General features: G+C 40.3%; 2 protein-coding genes across 3 annotated transcripts in view; both read right to left on the bottom strand.

Moving 5' to 3' along the window:
• Positions 1–11,247, bottom strand: part of camk1da (calcium/calmodulin-dependent protein kinase 1Da) — a 24,352-nt gene extending 13,105 nt beyond the window's left edge. Inside the window, exons 1-2 of one of the 2 annotated variants that reach the window (XM_079656057.1) lie at positions 10,735–11,247; positions 159–290 (exon numbers count right to left, since the gene is read on the bottom strand). In XM_079656057.1, the coding sequence (XP_079512183.1) occupies positions 159–290; positions 10,735–10,832 (230 nt within the window). In that variant the 5' untranslated portion in view covers positions 10,833–11,247. The remainder of the gene's footprint in view (positions 1–158; positions 291–10,734) is intronic. The other variant, XM_079656058.1, reaches the window with a different exon arrangement.
• Positions 11,248–15,782: 4,535 nt separating this feature from the next.
• cdc123 (cell division cycle 123 homolog) lies at positions 15,783–21,178 on the bottom strand. The gene is made up of 14 exons (XM_079656059.1): positions 21,074–21,178; positions 20,900–20,986; positions 20,619–20,690; positions 20,426–20,483; positions 20,246–20,278; positions 19,925–20,020; positions 19,653–19,759; positions 19,310–19,361; positions 19,037–19,112; positions 17,867–17,989; positions 17,695–17,723; positions 17,501–17,605; positions 17,200–17,337; positions 15,783–16,439 (listed from the first exon to the last, which is right to left on the bottom strand). The coding sequence occupies exons 2-14, from the start codon at positions 20,971–20,973 to the stop codon at positions 16,380–16,382; spliced, it is 1,023 nt and encodes a 340-aa protein (XP_079512185.1). The 5' UTR covers positions 20,974–20,986; positions 21,074–21,178; the 3' UTR covers positions 15,783–16,379.
• Between the last annotated feature and the right edge of the window lie 3 nt (positions 21,179–21,181).

Here is a 21,181-nt window from a genome sequence, read left to right as displayed (position 1 = left end):
GAGGGATAGCGTCTGTGTTCAAGCAATACCTTGTGTGTTGGATTGATACAATGACTGTGTGTATATGTATGTGTACCTAAGAGGACTAGGTTCGCTGAGTTACACGGTTGCCCCGGTAACCAGGAATTAGGAGTGTGTGTTTTTCTAACAGCACTCACTTCCTCAGCACGGCGATCTCGTTCTCGATGCTGCTCTCCTTCCCCTTCAGCGCCTTCTTAGGGATGCACTTCACCGCAAACATCCGGCTCGTCAGCCTCTCCTGGGCCAGGATCACCTCAGAAAATGCTCCTCTGTCGGCACATAAAGAATAAAGTCACGTTACTCACTAACACATTGGTTATTGGACAATACAACCTTCCATCCTAGACTGGTGGCCCTTCTGGTTCTCACATTATATACAATTTCATGAAACACAGTTTGCACTCTTACATAAACCAGCAGGATTTAACAAGGAGCGTCATTTGAAGATATTCTCAAGTAGTAGAAAGGCTATTTAAGGACATGTGTCCTGAAATCATTCAAGACACTTTAAGCAGAAAGTGTTCTGGTGATTTAGTATTGCATTTACTAGAATCTAACTTTAAACCTTACGTTTTGTTTGTTGTAATTAGTTGTCAGTGCTATTTCTGTAGCCGGGGTTATTCCAATGTATAAGAAAAACGTGTAACAACAAGGTATAACAACTACTTTACACTGTCACACCTGTAAAACCGATAAACCTGTGTAACACATGGAACACCATGTTACACAAGTAAGACTGTTTAAAAGCGTAATAACGGCAACAACTGTAACAATGTGCAATACCACTGTGTAAGAACAATGTGTTAAAACAGTGTGTAGCACAATTTGAAACACTGCTTTGTAATACCACACTGTAACAACTTTGTAACACATTTGTAACACCAATGCAATGACAGTGAATGATGCAGACACAAGTCCAGTAAGTCCCCAGAAAATCCAATAACGTTGTTTTGTTCAGGTGCCAAGGAGGAACTGAACAAAGTAGATAGATCACAGCTCGGAAATGGCATTAATGGCGTAGATAAATAGTATTATTTCATTAAGTGCATAATGTAACCACGTCTCAGACAAGATACACCACAATCATCCTCCTTGAACAATCTAATCCGTAGCCCTTTGTCAACTTCAACATTGCTCTTGCATCTACTTCACACACACGCAAGGTTAGGTTTCCTTATTGTAATGTTTGTGTTTCATTATGCAAATATGTTAGGCAGCATCTAAGGAAGAGAACACGAAGTCTCAGATGATGACGCTGTTCAAAGAACTGCAGCATGCCAAGTCCAAGCTCGATTAAGCAGAAGGCATGAAGAAGAACCTGCAGGACCGGTCAGACTAACACACACACACACACACACAGCTAGTCACCATATGTAAAAAACAAAAAACAACACTGAAGGGCTTGCTTCCTCCCAATTTCTTTGTGTGTGCTTCATGCCTTAGCAGCAGAGTGCGTAGGCTTAAATAGCACTGTTGCCACAGCAGCAATTAAGTGCCAATTATAGTCTGAATTCTCACTGTGGATGTGAGGATGAGAGAGAGAGAGCATTGAGAGGAAATATCTGTACAGTCTTCTAAACGATTAGAGGGAACATCCACAGAACAGACACATGAAGCAGAATCTGGTTTAAAAAAGCTCCAGACACTGTCATCCAACCCATTGTCCATATGGTGTGAAGAGCGGGCTGCGCTCCAGCAGCAGAGCCTCAACAGATGGGACCTGCATGCAGATCTCTGTAGGACAGCATTAAAGATTAACAGAAGAAAAATGAACATGCAGGCTGGGATTACTTCAAATCACTATCCAATGATAATGATACAAAAAGGAGATGACACAGTGGTCTGGATTAATGTCAACAACATGCTAAGATCTGATAAACAGAACATGATTCACTATTATTCAGAGCGACCCAGAACAAGACACTGAATATCTCCGGCGTGCGGACAAGACAAATTGTCATCTGAAGAACTTGCTTGGATTTTGGCAATATCAGCATGGCAAAAATGCTAACAATAACAATGCTAACCAGCTCCATTAGTATGTTTAAAGGTCCCCCATTATACTGTTTTTCATCAATATATTATAGGTCTCAGATATATACAAAACATGTCTCTGAAGTGTTTGGCTCCAAATACCAAACAGATCATGCATTGTAGCATCCCATAATCCCCTCTGTTTCAGCCCTGTTTCAAAAGTGCTGATTCTCTGTCTTTTACTTTAAGGTCCTTAGACACCAAGCCGATTTCCGGCGTCGATGAGCGTCGTGTCGCCCTACTCAGATTGGTGTGTCTTGGTGTGTACTGCCCCGTCGTGTCTTTTCGATTGTGCCGACACCTTCCGTCGCCAATTCAACATGTTGAATCGGGAGGCTGTCGGCTAAAGGCCGTCGGCCAAAGAAATCACTCTGATTGGCTGTTCAGCTTAGCGAATCAGTGCATGAGAAGCGAAACGGAAGTGAGGGACCCAAACAAACTATTAAGAAGGCAAATCTGAGATTTCCTTTAACTCCAGCTCTCGACACAGGTTCGGGAAAGCCCCATGAGGTTCTCGCTGTAGAGTGAAAATGGAACGCACACGCTATTTGTTGTTTGTTTATATCACGCAGTTTGTTCTTCTTCTCTCGGTTATCACGCAGTCTGTCTTCCGGTTGTTGCCTCTTTTGAATGACGAATACACACTACCGCCGCCTGCTGGTAAGAAGAGTTATGCCACTCACGCATGCGCAGTTTGTACGTGCAACTTGGCCGGGCTGAAGTCTTTGCGGTGTGTTCCAGTGCGACACATGGCCAAGACGCAGGAGACGTGAGGAGACGTGAGGCGACGTTCCGTCGGGACATGTTTTTAGTGTTCTTTGGTCTCAGGTTGGTGTGTAAGGACCTTTAGATGAAAATAAGGAGCCACTCCCCACGCCCCTCTGAGAGATATTTGGTTAAAAATAACACAATGGTGCTCTAGGAGGAGATTCAGGTGATAAAGTGTGTGTGTGGGGGGGCTAATGGTTACACAAGCCAAAAAAACATTATGACATCATAAAGTGACCAAAATCTGATCAGCTCATTTTCAGACAGGTTTTTATAGAAATGGATCAGGACAAAAGTGAGAGAATCTTTTTTCCTGAAACTTTCAGAATCTCTTTACACAGAGGGGACACATGTTGATGTAGAAAAGACGTGAAAAAGTGGATTTGTAAACTAGTACCAAACCAACCAGCTAACACTAACCATGAAGCCAAATCGGGCCAGGGGCATAAAGTGATTGGACCAAATGGGCTCTTTTCCACTTCCTACATCCCCCCCTGCTTCGGCCATTATTTTAAACACCTGATGAAAATACTGAAACTTCCTCTGTGGTGGTTTGTGTGCCTGCTATCGATTTGCTAGAAAATGGGGATTGACTATACTGGAGAGAAAGAAAAATGATGATTTCCACATGCACAGCCTTTAAGGTATGGATTGCCATGGCAACATCCCTGACCACCCTTCTGTTTACATTTATCACCATGGAAACAGCTTCAGCCTTTGAGCAAGGACGTGCTTGGACTCTGTACAACCCCATGGTTGGGAACCCACAGATAATTATGATGTGACCTTGCAGCTCCCCTCAGCATTTAACATGTTTCAGCTCTTTATTTATTTATTTTTTTGTTTTTCTGACACGACTGTTTCTGCAGGAAGCTGTTTACAGAGAGAGATGTCTGAAAGAAGAGAAACAGCATTGACTTCATCTTCTTTTCTTCAATGGCTGGAGTTCAAAGAAATGACCTCACATCTTGGAGGTCCTCTGCTCGTATTACTGGGGTGGAAGCAGTGAAGATGAGGAGTCAAATGGATGAGAAGGAAGTCTGCATGATACACGACCTGAGAGAGTGGACTGCCCATTATTCAGGGCCCATTGATCCGAAAAGCCAATCTTCTCAAAAATGATCGAAAGCCCAACAAACATCAATGGCTCAAATGTCTATTTATCTGAGCATACATACCCCCTACAACTCTATTTCAAAATTCTGCCAATCCCAATTATTCCAACAGTTTTCAAATTTGGGTCTGTTTTTTTAAATATAGCATTTAAATAAATACGTATGTGTTTAAGTTAATAGTTGGTACTTGATGTGTGGTAACCTTGTTGATTACCGAAATCAAGCATTCAACGATAGAGGCAGCATATTTGTATTTGTGAAATAACACAAGAGCGATGTATTAGTAAATATATAAGACATGTATTAAACTTTATTTTCAATTATAATAATAAAAGAAAATTGAACCCTGACCCTTTTGGCACAACAAAACATAGAGAGTGACGGATTTAAAGAATTATAATATGATCTCACGTAACAAGAGCTTCCCATGAATGAGAGGGTTAGTGAAGGGCTTATTAGCCATAGATGAAGCTCTTAGTCCAACCCTGGCTGTAAGACATGGAAAAAAAAATGAATAGGCACATTTCCCTCTATGAGCCTCATGTTTGCTTAAGAGGTTCGTGATAAAGCAGACTCTTATAAAGGTGATGTCATGATTTGGCTTCTGTTGTACTGGTAAAAACGGATACAAACACATGCTCACACTTGTTTTATGATGTTAGCATTCCCGTTCCCAGCAGCTCTGCCTAATCCAATATACCTGGGGGCAGGACGGTGGTACATTATTAAAGATGATGTAGTCAGGATTATTTAGAATCCATTCAATAGATTACAGACATAAGAGAAGTTAACAGTAGCAGAAGTTACGTCAGGGTGCGGCTGGTCTCGAAGGTTACACAGAGTGAATGGCATGCACCAATTAGCTTATAATGAATAACTGTGGGTCGGAGCATCAGCTGTTTGAATATAATGTGAATGGTTTATTAGTGATGAATTGGTTGAAATGACCTAATAGTGAAGTAGACACCATGAATGATGTTACTCAGAATTGAGTTTTGAGTAAAAGTGCTTTGACATTGTTGAAGAGAAGGCTATATGTCTAGATATAGACCCGGGGAATGTCTGAATAAGTCTAAAAGGGGAGAAAGAGATGGGGACGGAATGCAGCAAAGGGTTCTGAGCCAGATTTGAACCAAGACTGCTGCTAAGGAAGACATCTTAGTACATGGGGCCTTGCTACCTGGTGAGCTACCGGAAACAACCACCATTATCGTTCTGTTATGGGAGAAACCACAATCCAATTGTTTGTTTTTCTTTAAAATATCTAACATGGTCTCGGGCAGTAAGGGAAGGGGAATGCTGGCTGAAACCTGGCAACATGTGTAGAGTCAGATCACTTCAACTGTAACACAACCTCCTTTTTGGCATTTAAAGTTCAGTTTGTAGCTCCAGGACAACTCGAGAGTAACTGGGCTAAGCTCAGCCAGATAAACAGCCACACACACACACACACACACACACACACACACACACACACACACACACACACACACACACACACACACACACACACACACACACACACACACACACACACACACACACACACACACACACACACACACACACACACACACACACACACACACACACACACACACACACACACACACACACACACACACACACACACAAATACACACACTGATCCGAGTACAGTGATGGGACTCTGTGAAAGTAGGTCTGCTATAATGCAAAAAAAAAAAGCCTCTGAGGCGTGGCGGCGGGTATGTGTGTGTGTGTGTGTGTGTGTGTGTGTGTGTATGTGCGCGTGTGTGTGTGTGTGTGTGTATGTGTACATTTTGTCCTAAATTACCTGTCGAGAAGACAGAGTGTGTGGTGGCCGGCTGCTGCGGCGCTGCTTCCATTAATGGCAGAAATCATTCTCTATCTGATGGGCAACAGTGAGCCGTAACTGCGCCAACCCCTGCATAGCTGCCAAATATTATGGAAAATATTATCTGGTTAGACGTTGTTACACTGTAATTAATGTGATTGCTATAGGAAAAGAAATGTTGTTATGGTGAATAAAAGAGGCAAGAAGCAGGTGAGTTATACCAAACATTACTCAAGAAAGTCTACTTGTATTTAAACCAATATAAATGACTACTGATCAGATGATGGATGCAGACATAACCTCACTTTGGGGATTTTTAACGTTATAGTAAAGTGTTACTCATATACTCAATAGATTTACTGTAAATTATGAGTTACTTTTTTCCAATGTTTGTTAAGATTGCTCATTCCTATCATGGAATTGGTAATGCAAGCTAACTAACTACAACACAGTAACCAATCAGCATGGATAATTTCGTTTTTATGCAGCCTCTAAGTGTTGAATGAATAAGGTTGCTGAACAGCACTCCTGCACCATCTTTTACTGAACACAAGTTGCATTAACTTGAATGGAAATTATCTTTTTTCCTGTTGCTTTAAACTTTGCCGAATATGGACTTTTTTTCTCCGCGAGAAACATGACTTAGCCATGGTGAATTTGTTTTACCGTGACAAATGTTCTGTAACTGAAAATGAAGTATTCTTTTGTCAATGAACGATCAATTTGTTTGTTCTAACATGAAGTGTCTCCAACAGCACTGAAAAATTCGCTCGGGGCTTTCATAAGCTGGGTGTGTGTGTGTGTGTGTGTGTCGCCAAGGGCTTTTTATAGCGCACTGATCCCATAATGGACTTGTGTTTATAATCATTAATATTCAGATTTCTGGATACATGTGTCAATGTGATCTATTCCTCTTCACAAACACACACTCATTAAATATATTCAGTCATGAGTGCTTTCAAAGGACAAAAACAAGTATTTTGTTTACTGCATATATTTATAGGAAAAGTGACCTCTGCTGCTTTTGATTTAATTGTCTATGTGAATATGTGTAGAACAAAGTATCAATGTGACTGAGAATGAATCAGTAGCATCAGCAACACACTCATTAACAAAGCCACAATAACAACACCATTACCATTGAGGTAAACACGACATGGACTTATTTTTGAATGTTTGTTGTAGGATCAGCTGTTATCACATGATCTAACTGAGAAATCTCTGTCTGTTGATGAAGACGATGAGATGATGCTGAAAGCTTTGGGGAGAAAAAAATAGTAAGTGACCCTTGAGTAAAGATGATATGGCAGTGTTGTAGTCAAGTCGCCGATTCTCAAGTTTGAGTCACTCTCGAGTCCCCACTCTTCGAGTTTGATTCCAAGTCTGATTCGCCGAAGAAGAGTCAGAGTCAAGTCCGAGTCGAGTCATCATAGCCTGTGTTCGAGTACGAGTCACGAGCCATCATGTATGAATCAGAGTGGATATATTTGTTTAAATTGAGCGGTTGGTTTGGTTCTTATCAATCAATATTAGTTATTGTCTACAATGCTTTTATCCTTTTTGCATTGCTTTTATTCTGTCTTTTTTTTATAGTCATTTGTCTTTTTAACTGCTGTGAAGAACTCTGGGCTGCCATTTTTTGTATGAAAGGTGTAATTGTAATAATTTATATATTATTATCAAGGTGTTTTGCACACGCTGTGGCAGAGTACATCCGTGCTCGAGACAAAAATAGCTCGAGTTCGAGTACAAGTCCGATCGTCAATTTGCGCGTCGGAGTTCGAGTTCGAGTCCATCAGTACGCAAGTCTGAGTCCAGGACTCAAGTACTCCAAGTCTGTTATATGGTAAAAAGGCAATAAACTACATTATTCTCTTAATACCACCATCACAGAGAACAACAACATTAATACAGGGACCAAGACGCACAAAAAAACAATTCTCCCTCCATCAAAACCACAATCCATGTCATCATAACCTTAACCTCCAGTTGTAATCAAAAGTGTCCCGCTGAGCAGAATCGTCCCCGGTGAATATGTTTTTTTCTGTCACACAGCCTACAATCGTCTTTAGATCTATTTATAAGACTCTATTTATATCAGAGAAGAATAGAAACTTCTCATGTCCTCACTACACTGTTGGAGTTGAACAGGGGGGCACACAGGGAGGTGTATGACATAATGAGAAGGTGAGGGGGGGGGGGGGGCTCTGCAGTCAGAACAGAGCCAACTGCCAGGAAGTAGAGCATCAATTAAGGGCAGCGTGCCCTACATGGCACAATGATGTTCCCACAATGCACCAGCTTCATGCACGTCCACTACTTTACTTTATGTCTCTTTAACACACACATAGGAACAAACTGCTGCTGGTATTACATTATTGAACAGTGAGCGGATGGGATGGGACACGAAGCACCAGGGGAGGGAAATAAGACACCAACCACACACACACACACACACACACACACACACAGAGAGCAGACACACACACACACACACACACACACACACACACACACACACACACACACACACACACACACACAGAGCGCAGACACACACACACACACACACACACACAGACACACACACAGACACAGACACACAGACACACACACTAAGTAGATGGGGGCACAAAAGGTATGGCACACACTGAGGAAGAGTATCCGGACCCATAACAGAGGATGTGTTTAGATGCACACACACACTCACAAACTTACCCACACACACACACACACAACAGTAGCCAGTGTATGCAGGGTGATTCAATGAGTAGACGAAACCGGATGGGCCAGTGTCAGATCTGTGACATCACGTCCTGTCAGTCCAGATAAAGCTCAGAAATGCTGACGCAGAGAACATTTCACACTGCAGTAAAACTCGGACCAGTCTTCAGTGTTCCAACACGTGCCGCTGCACCTGAACACACCACTGCTGCTGCTGAATGCACACATTCAGATGTGTATTTCTGTTAGTTTCACTGTTTTCGCTGACAATGTTTTTTGGTTGGCCAGGCTGCTGCTTTCACCCCCTACTCTGCTTCCTCATCCGCTGATAAAGACTCACCTGTTCCAGAGTCACAGCCACCAGCTGCTCTTATGCTGATCACTAATCACCTCCCCATCTCCACCCTACAACCACACACACACAATCGCTCTAATCCGCTGATGCATCAGGTTCAAAGATCTGTCTGCAGCTCTGGTTAATGTGTGGCTGCAACATGGAGGACTCGGATCATTGAGTCCTGGACCAGTCTGCATCCTGACTGTGAGGGAGACAGTGTGTGTGTGTGAGAGAGTGTATGTGAGAGGATGTATGAAAGTGTGTGTGTGTGTGTGTGTGTGCGAGAGAATGTGGCAATGATTGTTTGTGAAAGTTATTCTTCTCTTATTATTATTGTAACTTTTATTATTAATGTCAGAAGTATTTAGCAGTAGTATGTTTTATATATTTGTATTTTATTATATATGTTGCATCGATGGAGGAGCTCAGGTCATAAGATTTTCATTGCCATTTTTACATTGTAGCATGTGCATATGACATTACAACTTTTGAATTTGAAATATTTTGAAAATGTTTAGGCTTTATTAGAGAGATTTTAAGGTTTTAATAAATGAGGTGACACGTGTAAATTGCAGTAGATTAGTAGTATTTTAAATTGTTGATGACATCCATCAGTTATGTTAAGCTTATTTTCTAGAGTTTAGGTTACATATACTATTGTCAACACAGCTGTTTTATCTTTGAATGTTAAAAAACAATATCATATACAAGTGTTTTGGCAGCCCACAGCATCCTACACAACGTAACCCACAAGGTCACGACCCCAGGAGCACAGCATCAGCAGCCCGACAGAGAAACCCCACCACCACATGCTCCATACCCTGCCCAAAATCGAGTAGAGAGCTGATGCACTGATGACTGCCGACCTGGGGGAGACCACACACACCTGCTCCGTCTCATATGTGCCTCACTGATGAGCTGTGATACTGTAAAGTGTCATGAACACTACACACTTTAAAAGTAATCCCACTTTCTAATGTTTGTGTGTGTGTGGATTTCAGGTGAATTGAAGTTCCTCTGTCCTCATTCAGTCATTACATAACGTTATTCAACTTCTTTCTATTCAGGGGAACTTTCCTAATCCTTTCACAGCTAATCCCAATCTGTGTCTGTGTCCCCCCACCCCCCCTTTTCCCCACAGCAGGACCAACAGAGGCTCTCTGGGACGAGCTGTCGGAGATTTGCGGGACTGTCGCAGTTTTCAATGAGTAGGAGGAAGGAAGAGGAAGAGGAGACATTTCCTAACATGGAGCTGGAGAGTGATAGGTGAAAGAGGAAGAGGGGTTGAGTGTAATGGTGACACTGTTACTGCTGATGACAGACTGAATTCCCTGCTGTTATCAACAGGAACATCCCCTCTAGGAATATTACACAATGTGCCAAAAACATAAAACCCTGTATTACCCCGAGCTCACTTCCTCGTACAAGCCCCTGCACACACTCCATTCAGATCACACTGGCATTGTAAAATAAACTACTCACAACCAACAGGAATATATAAAGGTTTTTTATATAAATATGATAAGCATATATGGGGAAATTACCATTTGTTAGATAAGAGTCAGCGAAAGTGTGAAAACTAGTTAAAAATAAATGGCTGACATAATAGGCTACTGTTTAAATAGTGAGCTCAAACAGAACTGTTTTAAATCTCAAAAACGTATAAATGGTGATTACATTTTTAAGATTAAATGTGATAAATGGTAGAAATAGAGGTTTTAAATATTTGTCATTATTGTGGAAAACCAGTCAGACTGTAATTTCTGGAACATTATTATACAAACACTGCCTGTTATTACAACAGTGTGTGTAGAAGAAGACACACATGTAATACTGTAACATTCACACTCCTTTCATACATAACTGAAATATCATATGACTGAAGTTAGTCTACTCACGTGCCGAGGACTTCTTTAAAATCAAAAATCTTCTTGATGTCGTCCTCCTGTTTCTTCCACGTCTCTCCTCTGCCGGTGTCTCCGTTCTCCCGAGCCATAGCGCTGCTTCTCCGGCCAAGTCCAACCGACTGACCGACCCGGAGCTGCGGGGAAACAGGAAAGGTAAACGGCAGGAGATGAGAGCAACGACGCCGAGCTGAGAGTGTGCTCCTCGGATACTGCAGGACATGAGAGTCCCCCTGCAGGTTACCGTGTCCCTGATGCAGCTGCTCTCTCTCTCTCGCTCTCGCTCTCTCGCTCTCTCTCGCTCTCTCTCTCGCTCTCAATTTCTAATTCTAATTCAAAGAAGCTTTATTGGCATGTATTGACAAAGCACACTGTACAGGGTAGGCCTAATTCAACAGTGAAAAATAAGTGTGAATAATATCATATGATGCAGAGTCAAGTAAAGAAGCTGAACATCATGATACTAATAATGATGTATCTCTCTCTGTCACTCCTCTCTCTCTTTCTCTCTCTCTCTCTCTCTCTCTCTCTCTCTCTCTCTCTCTCTCTCTCTCTCTCTCTCTCTCTCTCTCTCTCTCTCTCTCTCTCTCTCTCCTGCACCTCTCCAGTTATTTAAACAGCTGCTGTCAATTTCACGAGTAAAAAACATCACTTCCCGTCAGATCTTTCAAAAATAAAAGCCTGCATATTTACACAACGTGGAGCATGAATACATTATTATTTACACATTACAGATTTGTTAAGATGTTCCATAATGTTCACAATATAATACGTATATTACCATTATTAGGACTAATATAGTAAAGCCATACATCATACATCAAATGTATGGGTTAATATATATTATATATATATATATATATATACAGCTCTGGAAAAAATGAAGAATCCACAGCACAATTATCAGTTTCTTTGGTTTTACTAATTATAGTTATGCCTTTAAGTAAAATTATCATTTTTTCTTTTATTCTATAAACTACTGACAACCTTTCTCTGTGTTGGATTGGCTGACATGTAGAGATTGAGATTCAAAAAAAATGTGCAATAGTCTCTTAGTTTTTTTCCAGAGCTGCATATACCCTAAGATAAACAAAAAACAATCAATTCAATTGGAAAAGTGAAGGTCAATTTGATGACTCTGGTGATGTTATATAATACAACAATTATAATTTGATACAAACCGAGCCTTTTCAATGACAGCCAAACCCCAAAATGACCTCTCATCTCCTCTCCAGACACTATTTAGTTTTTACTATTTCACAGGTAGGCTAAAGATTTTGTTGCCAAATTTGAGCAATTTCAAAAAACATTTCTCACATTTCTGTTTTATTTTTAAAGCAATTTCCCCAAGTTTCCTGTAATACGCTGTTACGCATGCGTAGCTTGACCGCGGTCCTGCATGTCTGACGTCAAACGATTTTCGGGTTTTCCTCTTCTGCACAACAACTTGATGCGTTTTATTTCATTCACTACATGCTAAACTGTGTACAATAATACTAAAACGGAGCCATATTTTGGCAATGCATGTTGTTATGTAGATTAAAAAAAAGACCTGATGGGATGCTGCGCTTGCATCTTGTCCGGTAAAAGGAGTGATGGTGTAAGTTCGCAATGCACCATCATGCACTCACTATGGGACCTCCAACAGCAGGGCTCCACACAGCGGCACGTGGATCAGCTGTGACCCGGCTGCAGCCTCACCTTCACCGGGCTTAAAACGTGCTCTGATCCCTGGGTCAGCTCAGGCCGGGTAACTGTGTGTGAGTGTGTATAGTGTGTGTGTGGGGGGGAGACACAGACAGAGGGAGGAGTGGGGGAATGTGTTGCAGCTTCTCATGAGTATTCTAGCTGCAAACTACTGCAGCTCTTCCTCAGCATCAGCCAGGAAACTGCTCTCCCTCCCCCGTCCTCCCTCACGCTTTACTCCAAGTCAGCAGATCTGACCTCCCCTGATGAAAGATGATTACCCAGCTGCAAAAGGAAGGAGGAGGAGGAGGAGGAGGAGGAGGAGAAGCAAAGGGCATCAGATCATTTAAAGAGGATGAAGGTGGAGGAAGATGACTCCATGGTGTGCACAGGCGGAACAGAAGGATTACAATGTCACCCCATGTCATCAATGACTCCATTAAATACATAGACCTGCTCATACCACAGCCATGACGTCTGTCAGTAAACTACGCAGTCAACACGTCTCGGCAAGAATGGCCCAGGTGGAACAAATAAAACAGATGGTGTCACAGTCATCTTTGAAATGTATTAGTAACACCTGTGAGTCATAAAGTCATAATGTCTGCTGTGAAAAAGATTTCATAAGAGCAATAGTGAACGATCTAGCTGGTTGAATCAAAACGGAATAATTTTGTTTACTGAGATTGTTGGCCTTCCCTACATTGGGTTATCTTTTTGTGAGATTTACTTTTTTTTTATTCTTTATTTATTCGGGGTCACATTATATTAAAAGTATCGTTTTGCAAATCATATATTTTTAGAGACCCGAAAATGACAAATGAAATACAAAACAAAATTATTCAAATGTGGGTAATGTCCACATGACTCTTACATGTCTAATATGTGTAATGTGTCATTGTAAAGCGCTTTGAGCACCTGTAAAAGCGCTCTAATAATTTTTTTTAATGCATTATTATTATTATTATTAAATGAAATAAAAACGAAAAAGTACACAGGGGTTGTTTGAAATGTCAAATATCTACACATGTACTCCTGCATTACATTGCATTTAGCTGACGCTTTTATCCAAAGCGAATTACAATAAGTGCATTCGACCAAGAAGATACAAACTTGAAGATCAGGTTTCATAGAGCCAAAACATTTCAAGGCATCTACTTAAACACACGCATGTACACATATACACATGTATATCTATTATACATATACATACATATACCCATATACAAGCACACCGACATACATATACACATACTGTATACATATATATACACAAGCATGTATGTACACAGACATTCACACACATATACATACAACTATATATGCATATATATCAACATACATATATACACACATATACATACACACATACATGTGCACATACATACACAGCTATACATATACATTCAATCGGTGTATAGAGGCACAGTCCAACAAGAGATGGTCGTCTTTGGGATATGTAAATTCTCAACTTTTTCCATATTTCCTCAAATGTGTTTTCCTGAAGCCTCATTGAGAAAGTAATTATTTCCTTAACTTCATGGATTTTGTCGTACCAGTTGCCAAGGGAAGGGATGTCCGCTTTGAGCCATTTTCTAGTTATTGCTTTTTTTTGCTGCAACAGTAAGAATTCCAAATAATATTTTAGTTTTAAGGTTTGTGGAAATTGAATGTACGAGCCCAAATAGAAATTCGTCCCAGTTTAATGGGATTTTTTCCTGTAGTATTATTTCGATTTCTAAATGGATCTTTTGCCAAAAAGTTACAATTAAAGGGCAAGCCCAAAACAAATGGTAGTGATGTGCTAGCTGAGAACCACATTTCCTCCAGCAGCTGGGGGGACCTAGATGATGTGATGACTGAGCAGGGCTGAAAAAGTACCTGCTCAGCATCTTCCAACTAAACATCCTGTAGGTGCCTGAGCTAGAGATCTTCCATTGACAAGTACAGTCATTTGTCCAGACTTTGTCAGGGATACTTTCTTTGGTTTCGTTTTCCCATTTGTGTTATATGTAGAAAGTATTTTCCTTTTTAATATCTTGAAGAACTTTGTAAAGTTTTGAGATTACTTTCATCCCTGTGTCTGATGCACTGGTGAAAACTATTAATAAAGGATTTTCAAGGGCCTTCTGACTGTCTGACAGAGAACTGTTTAAGTACAGGCGTACCTGTAGAAATAAAATAAAAAATCACCGTTATTTAACCCATATCGTTTTTTTTATTGTTTGAAAATCGGTCATGGTTCCTTTACTGAAGAAATTGCAGTCTGAAGTAAGGCTATGTTTGGCCCATCCTTTACATTTTGTATCTAGCTTGCTCAGGGTAAAATCAAGATCATTTGAGCACCATCTTAATATCTTCATTTCCTCCAGCAAGTCACTCCTGGTAAGGACCCTTAACCATACTTTTAAAGAGAGGTTTATCCAGCGGTTATCTTTTTCCAGTACGTTTTTAACATGTCTTTTATCCCCTAACCTTGCCTCGATTGGTGGTACTCCTGATATATTATTCTCAACTTCTTTCCATCTAGCCCCGTAGTCTGACTTGCACCAGCAGAACAAGCTTCTTAATTGGGCAGATATATAGTAGTCCTTCAAGCAGGGGAGCGATACTCCTCCCTTGTTTTTTGCTAGTTGAAGAGTACAGAATCTAATCCTTGGTTTCTTCCCTTGCCAGATGTACCTTGATATGGTTTTATCCCATTCATTAAACTGCTTGTCTGTGATTTCAATTAGTATTCTAGAAAAGGTACAAGAGCCTAGGTAGGAAGTTCATTTCCACTGATTCTATTCGTGATTCAAAGCTCAGCATTGGGATTAAGTTCCATCTATTTTTATATCTTCTTTTATTTTAAACTATGAACACAAAAACGTAATAAAGCAGCAATTTATTCATCTTTACAATTCACTAAATGAAATGGATTCTTTTTGTATTATCATATTTCTCACATTACGATTGTTGGTAGAAGGATTGAAGTTAATCGTTGGCTAAACTCTGTATTTACTGGTAAACAGTGAAGCCTATCATTCACCTGCTGCTGTTCTGGTGCTTTGTTTACAGGCCGATTTTATTTCAAATTATGATCAATTATATATCAATGTGCAACGTACCCCACGCTATTCCCTCGTACACTGAGGAGGTGTAACTCTGATCACACCGGCTCTTTCCATCACACTGTAATTGCTCTGCCAGGAGTGAAGAAAAAAACCAAGCCGAAATGAAGTGCCCTGCTGTGTGCGCACACAGCTCATTTAGCTCCTGGCGTAATGAGAGCTGCTGCGTAAAAAAGAACAATCCATTTTGTAATGTGCCGTTTTTACAGCCCCCTCCCCCCCCCATACTGACAGCCGAGCCGATACACGACAACAAGTTTAATGGTGTTCTTTCGAAGCAACAGTCTAAAGCAATGCATGATGGGAAAACAGGACTGGGAAAGAGTGCCTGGAGCGACTTCGGAGCAATGAGTGTGTCAAAAGTGTTCAGAGGGGATAGGCAGGGAGAGATGGAGGAGGAGGGCGGGGGAAATGTAAAATGACAAACAGCGTTAGTGTTGGATCTGTCACAGCCTCACAACACACTAGTTCAATTAAATGTGTGAGTTCCTTTTAAATCCAGCAGCAAGAAAGACAATCAAACTATTAAACACACTTATTTCAAAGTATAAAATCAGCCGTTCTACACGGTGTGACAGAATACATCCCGCAGCAGTAACACCCCCCCCCCCCCCTTAATAAAGTGCTGGACGGCTCAGCAGTGTCCGAGCAGAACATGAGTCCTCAGAGAGCCGTTAGCATGCTGCGCTAATGTAGCATGTTCCATTAGACTAACACCAGACAGATGTTCAAAGACCTGGAGTACAGCGCGTACCGCTCACAGGCTGAAAGGAAAAATAAGCTCTAGCAGGACAGAGGGTGGAGAGTCATGCAGACGACATTGTGTGGAGGGCTTCAGATTCACTTTGGAGCATTTCCCTCTTCCTCCTCTTCCTCAGAAGCTTCCTGTTGGCTTTTCTTCTGTAAAGGAAAAGTCACACTTTACTGTCAGCAGCCAAACCCTTTTAGACTGTGCAATTCAGCAATAGTATCTTATTAATGCTAATACACCACTAGATATATTGCCATGAAGTATTGTAGTAAAATATGTATAATTTATTGTGTTTAAATAAATATTTTGTATTCTATTTTTATCTTTTATTGGACATTTTATTTTGATTTCTTATGTTAATATCAATATTTTTATTCAAATGTATTGGACATTTTCTTTTTTACTCCTTATGTAAATATAAATATTTTTATCTTTCATTAGACATTTTAATTTGACTTTTTAGTAAATACAGATATTGATGTTCTTTTTTATTCTATTGGAAATTTTAATTTGACTTTATGTTAATATAAATATTTTAATTATATTTGATCTTTTATTGGACATTTTAATTTTTTTAGTAAATATAAATATTTATATTTTAATTTCTGAACTTTATAAAAATGTCTATTTTATTGCACATTCTTATTTTAATTTCTTATGTTTTAATAAATACTTGTATTCTTTTTTTCATCTTTTATTTACTTCATTCAAAAATCGAACACAACTTTCCCCAGGATAAATGACGTACTCTGAACATATGCTCACTACTGTCTGTCGTTTAACATTAATGACAATACAATGTACGACTACAGCAATGTACTTTGTCCTGTTTCATTACCTTGTGTAGCATAACGGACAATGACATAGTGTTGTGTTGCAGAAAAACAATGACTGATCCTCGACTCTTACCAGTTTGAGGAAGTCCATGAGTTTGTAGGCATCTTCTCCTGTGGAGAGGTCCACAAAGTCCCGAGGGATTCTGTAGCTCAGACAGGGGCTGGGCTGCACCGTTACCTCGCTGGTGGTGCAGCGGAACGCCGGGCCCTCCTGCACAGAAAAATAGAGTCACCATAAAACAGGTTGAACTTCTGATTTATTTAAGAGCGGCCGAAAGTTCACCCTCACTACAACTACTTTGATTCTCTTCTGAGCCTTTGTGAAGCTCCGCACAATGAAGTCTGATTTTAGAGAGCGTGTCATGAAAGCTCACCTGTTGCTGGGAGATCTCCCCTCCTGACCTCAGCTCCTCCCAGCTGAAGAGCAGAGAGTCTGTGAGCGCTCCGAAGGGGTTCAGGTCTATGAGCCACACCCTGCCCTGCAACACACACACACACACAAACTGTAACTCAGTTTGCGAATGACTATTTTAAAGTGGACTATGTCAAAATGCATCAGTGTGCTCACCTCACTATCTCTGTAGACATCAAACACAACTGTAAAACAGAAACACAGTCATCTTACATTTGCATCAACACACGTCATATTTTTGAATAGAGACACATTGGATCTGTGTTTTCTGCTTTTCCTGCTGTGTGTTAGTGGAGCTTGGCACATACAGAGGAGGGGAAACACTCACAGTCTTCGTCAGGGAAGTTGTACTGGACGTGCTGGCTGAAGAACTCCTGGATGGCGTGACTGACCTGCTCCTCCTGCTTCAACACGTGATGGTAATACTGTGTGTAGTCCCTCTGGGAGATAGCTGCCAACACAGACACACACCATGAGGGGAGCTCCGACAGGTCGAGCATTAAACACTATACCTATAGCAATCAAAGTAATTCCCATTTCAGACATATTCAGCTCAGTTCTGTAAAAATCCAGCATGCTAATCCAATTGAGTGGCTCATACTGTGAGATGCATTGTTTTTTTAACAGTTTGTTTAAATACTCTGTTAGTCCTTCATACAAAATGTTACTTAAAGGGGCCCCCGTTATGCTTGTTGGGGTTTTCCCTGTCCTGTAGTGTGTTTTATAGGTTTTAGTGTCAATAGTCTGCAAAGGCTAAAATCCTAAAGTTCCCTCCAGAGGTAGTTTCTCTAGAAAAACACCTGGTGACATCACTCCGTAACACTCGCGCTTATTAAATCGACAAGTGCTATAGCTCATTTTATGTGATGGCTAAGGGCTGGGACATCTCTAAGTGGTTGACCAATCACAACAGAGCCGACCAGCTAACCAATCGGAGCAGACTGGGCTCTGGTTTCAGACAGAGGGTGAAAAGAGGTGCTGCAGCACAGGCAGTATGAGAACAATAAAGAAATCTTTGAACATTAAAAGCATGTAAACAAGTCACAGTAGAGGAAGAAAATACAAATATGAACCTGAACATTTGCATAATAGGGAGGGGCCCTTTAAGAAAAAGTATCAGCACCGAAATATACTAAAGGAACCAAAAGTTAAAGAAAAATAAATATTATATTATTGTATTAAATCCCAGTTTGTAAATGTTGTGCTTATATCTATTGATTACTATGTAGTGTAATGTAATGTTCAGATTCTATATAATAAATCAGAATGTTTTAGTTGATTATTTTCTGCTGATCTAGGTAAGTAACTAGTGATTAATGTCAGATTAATGTAGTGTAGTAAAAAGTACATGTTTTTCTTGGTTGTAGTGAAGTCAAATGAATTAGCAGAACATGATCAGGGTTATATTACATAATTGGTTGATAGCAATCACCGCTTAATTAGTATATTGATTTTCTTTCCAAAAATCCAGAATGAATTGTGGACGCAGAGTTTTTACCGATCAGTTTGTTTTCTCTCACGAAGCAGCGAAACTCTCCGCCAGGAATCAGCTCGCTCCACTTTCTCAGGACCAGCTGAGGACAGCACAGATATTACAGGATTACTCAATAACAATGAACATTGCACCTATTTCAACATGGAGGAGGTGGTCAAGTCTAACTACATGTTGATAATATAACAGATTTCCCTTCATAGCAAAAGTGACTTTGTAATTGCATCAGAACAACAAATCAAAACACAAGCTAATCAAAATACTGTAGAGTTAAAATACCTCATAGTTAATGACTGGATCTGGGGAGTCCTGGTCACTACATTGAAGGAATCTGCAGAAAGAAATGAAGTTACAATCGCTATACAAAAAAAATATACAAATGTTATGCAGCATCATAAGGGTTGTTTATTGATTCTGATCTGATTATCATTTCTATTTTTATTTTCACTGTCATTTGATCCGCAACACTGCAAACCTGACCTCAGCAAGTTTGTTTTGAACATATTAAATACAATATATCAGGTTGACTTCTCTACTCAGGCACACGCAAGCATGCTGTGGATATCGGTTGCCATCTAAATGCGAAATGTGTGTGTTGATGTCGTTGGGAGGACAGGCTTACGGCTGAGTGAGGTCGTGAGTGATGAAGTCAGAACTTTTGAAGAGCAGGAATATATCACGGAGGCTGTCACACTGCAGGGAACTGTTCAGAGCAATCCAGTTAGCATCCTGACACACACAAACACAACAAAAAAGCATTGTTAAGTTGTGTCCAACAATGAAGTGGAGCAAAAAACACCAAAACAACAAACAATTTACAGGTTATGTTTTTTTTTTAAAAAAGGTATATTTTCTTAGGCATACAGTTTTTCATTTGAGTGCAGTTTTATTTACCCGTGGAGCGCTCCAGTTGAGTTTGGGGAAGACGCGCCCGCCCAGAGCGTTTATGGCCTCCAGCACTTTGGAAGTGAATTCTGGGAACTCAGGTGCCTAGACACACAACAACATCATCATAACATGGCGGTCACAACTACTGAATTATAAAATGTGTATGAAAAGAAAGAATGGTATTACTGTAAAATGCAGAGAGCAGTAGCATAAAGTGAGTTAGAAAACTGACCAGATCATGCTAATATAGACTGCATAACACATTTTATTAGGCGTCAATAAATGCAACATTTTGATTGGGCACAAATCAACATTCAAAGTACGTACAGTGACAGTGGTGGTTGTCTCATCGTCTGACCACTGGAGGGAAGGAGAAAAAAAAGCTAAATTAAATGCATGTTGGGATTTACTGTGATATCTATATATATTTGAAGTGATAAGATAGGTATGACTTTGAGGGTGTATTTATAAATGGAAAAATAGTGAAAATAGCCTTGGTCTCTGTACCTGAATGTCCTCTTCTTCGTCCGAGTTGCTGTTGTTATTGTGCACATTGTCATGGCCACTGACAGAAAAGAAAGCAGAAAATAATGATTTAGCAGGATTCATATTATGAGATGGAGAAAATGTGTGTTGTAGATGGAACTGCTTAAAGTCTCGTGGCCTGTTTGTTACATGATGCATGAATAAGGGTCCCTACCTTCCAGAGACTACCAGTGTGCCATCGTCCAGTAAATACTCTATTACATTTTGAGGCAGCGGGAGAATCACACTGCAAAAAAAGAAATAACAGACATGAGAATAAGAAAGAGGTTTAATGGAGCTGCCCAGAACAAAAGGATGTTATAATACACACGATAATAAATAGAAAGACAGGCAAGTAGCTGCGTTAGCCTTCGGTTAAATGGACTAGCGCTAGCGTTTACAGCAACAACAATGTGCATTTGTCCGGGACTTTCTGTACAAACATTTGCTGTTTACCTTTTAATCGTATGTTTCTTGAATATTGGATACCAAACCGAAAACTGACAGTTGGCAACTTGCTCCTTCTTCATGCTGCAATATCCTGAAATGTAAAACAGTGCAACAGTATATATCTTCCGAACTCCTGGTCCCTAAATGTGGCCGGACCATTGTTATGTAATATATTGTACTTTTTATGCAGCACTGCTTTCCATTTACGCTGGTATGAATGTATTTTATTGCTTTTGAATCACGTTGGTAAACAAAATGAGGTTTATTTATAGAATTGTGTATGTGTTT

Source organism: Notothenia rossii (genome assembly GCF_949606895.1).
Source record: "Notothenia rossii genome assembly, chromosome: 10".
Lineage (NCBI taxonomy): Eukaryota > Metazoa > Chordata > Actinopteri > Perciformes > Nototheniidae > Notothenia > Notothenia rossii.
This window is presented reverse-complemented; position numbering and strand designations above follow the sequence as displayed.

What these genes read in the sequence shown, in the direction of transcription:
- cdc123 (XM_079656059.1), bottom strand. Translation starts at nt 20,973, where the DNA reads ATGAAGAAGGAGCAAGTTGCCAACTGTCAGTTTTCGGTTTGGTATCCA. An exon ending in ACACTGGTAGTCTCTGGAAG is followed by an intron (nt 20,484 to 20,618) that starts GTAGGGACCCTT and finishes CTTTTCTGTCAG; the next exon opens with TGGCCATGACAATGTGCACA. An exon ending in ATGTCTACAGAGATAGTGAG is followed by an intron (nt 17,606 to 17,694) that starts GTGAGCACACTG and finishes TGTGTGTTGCAG; the next exon opens with GGCAGGGTGTGGCTCATAGA.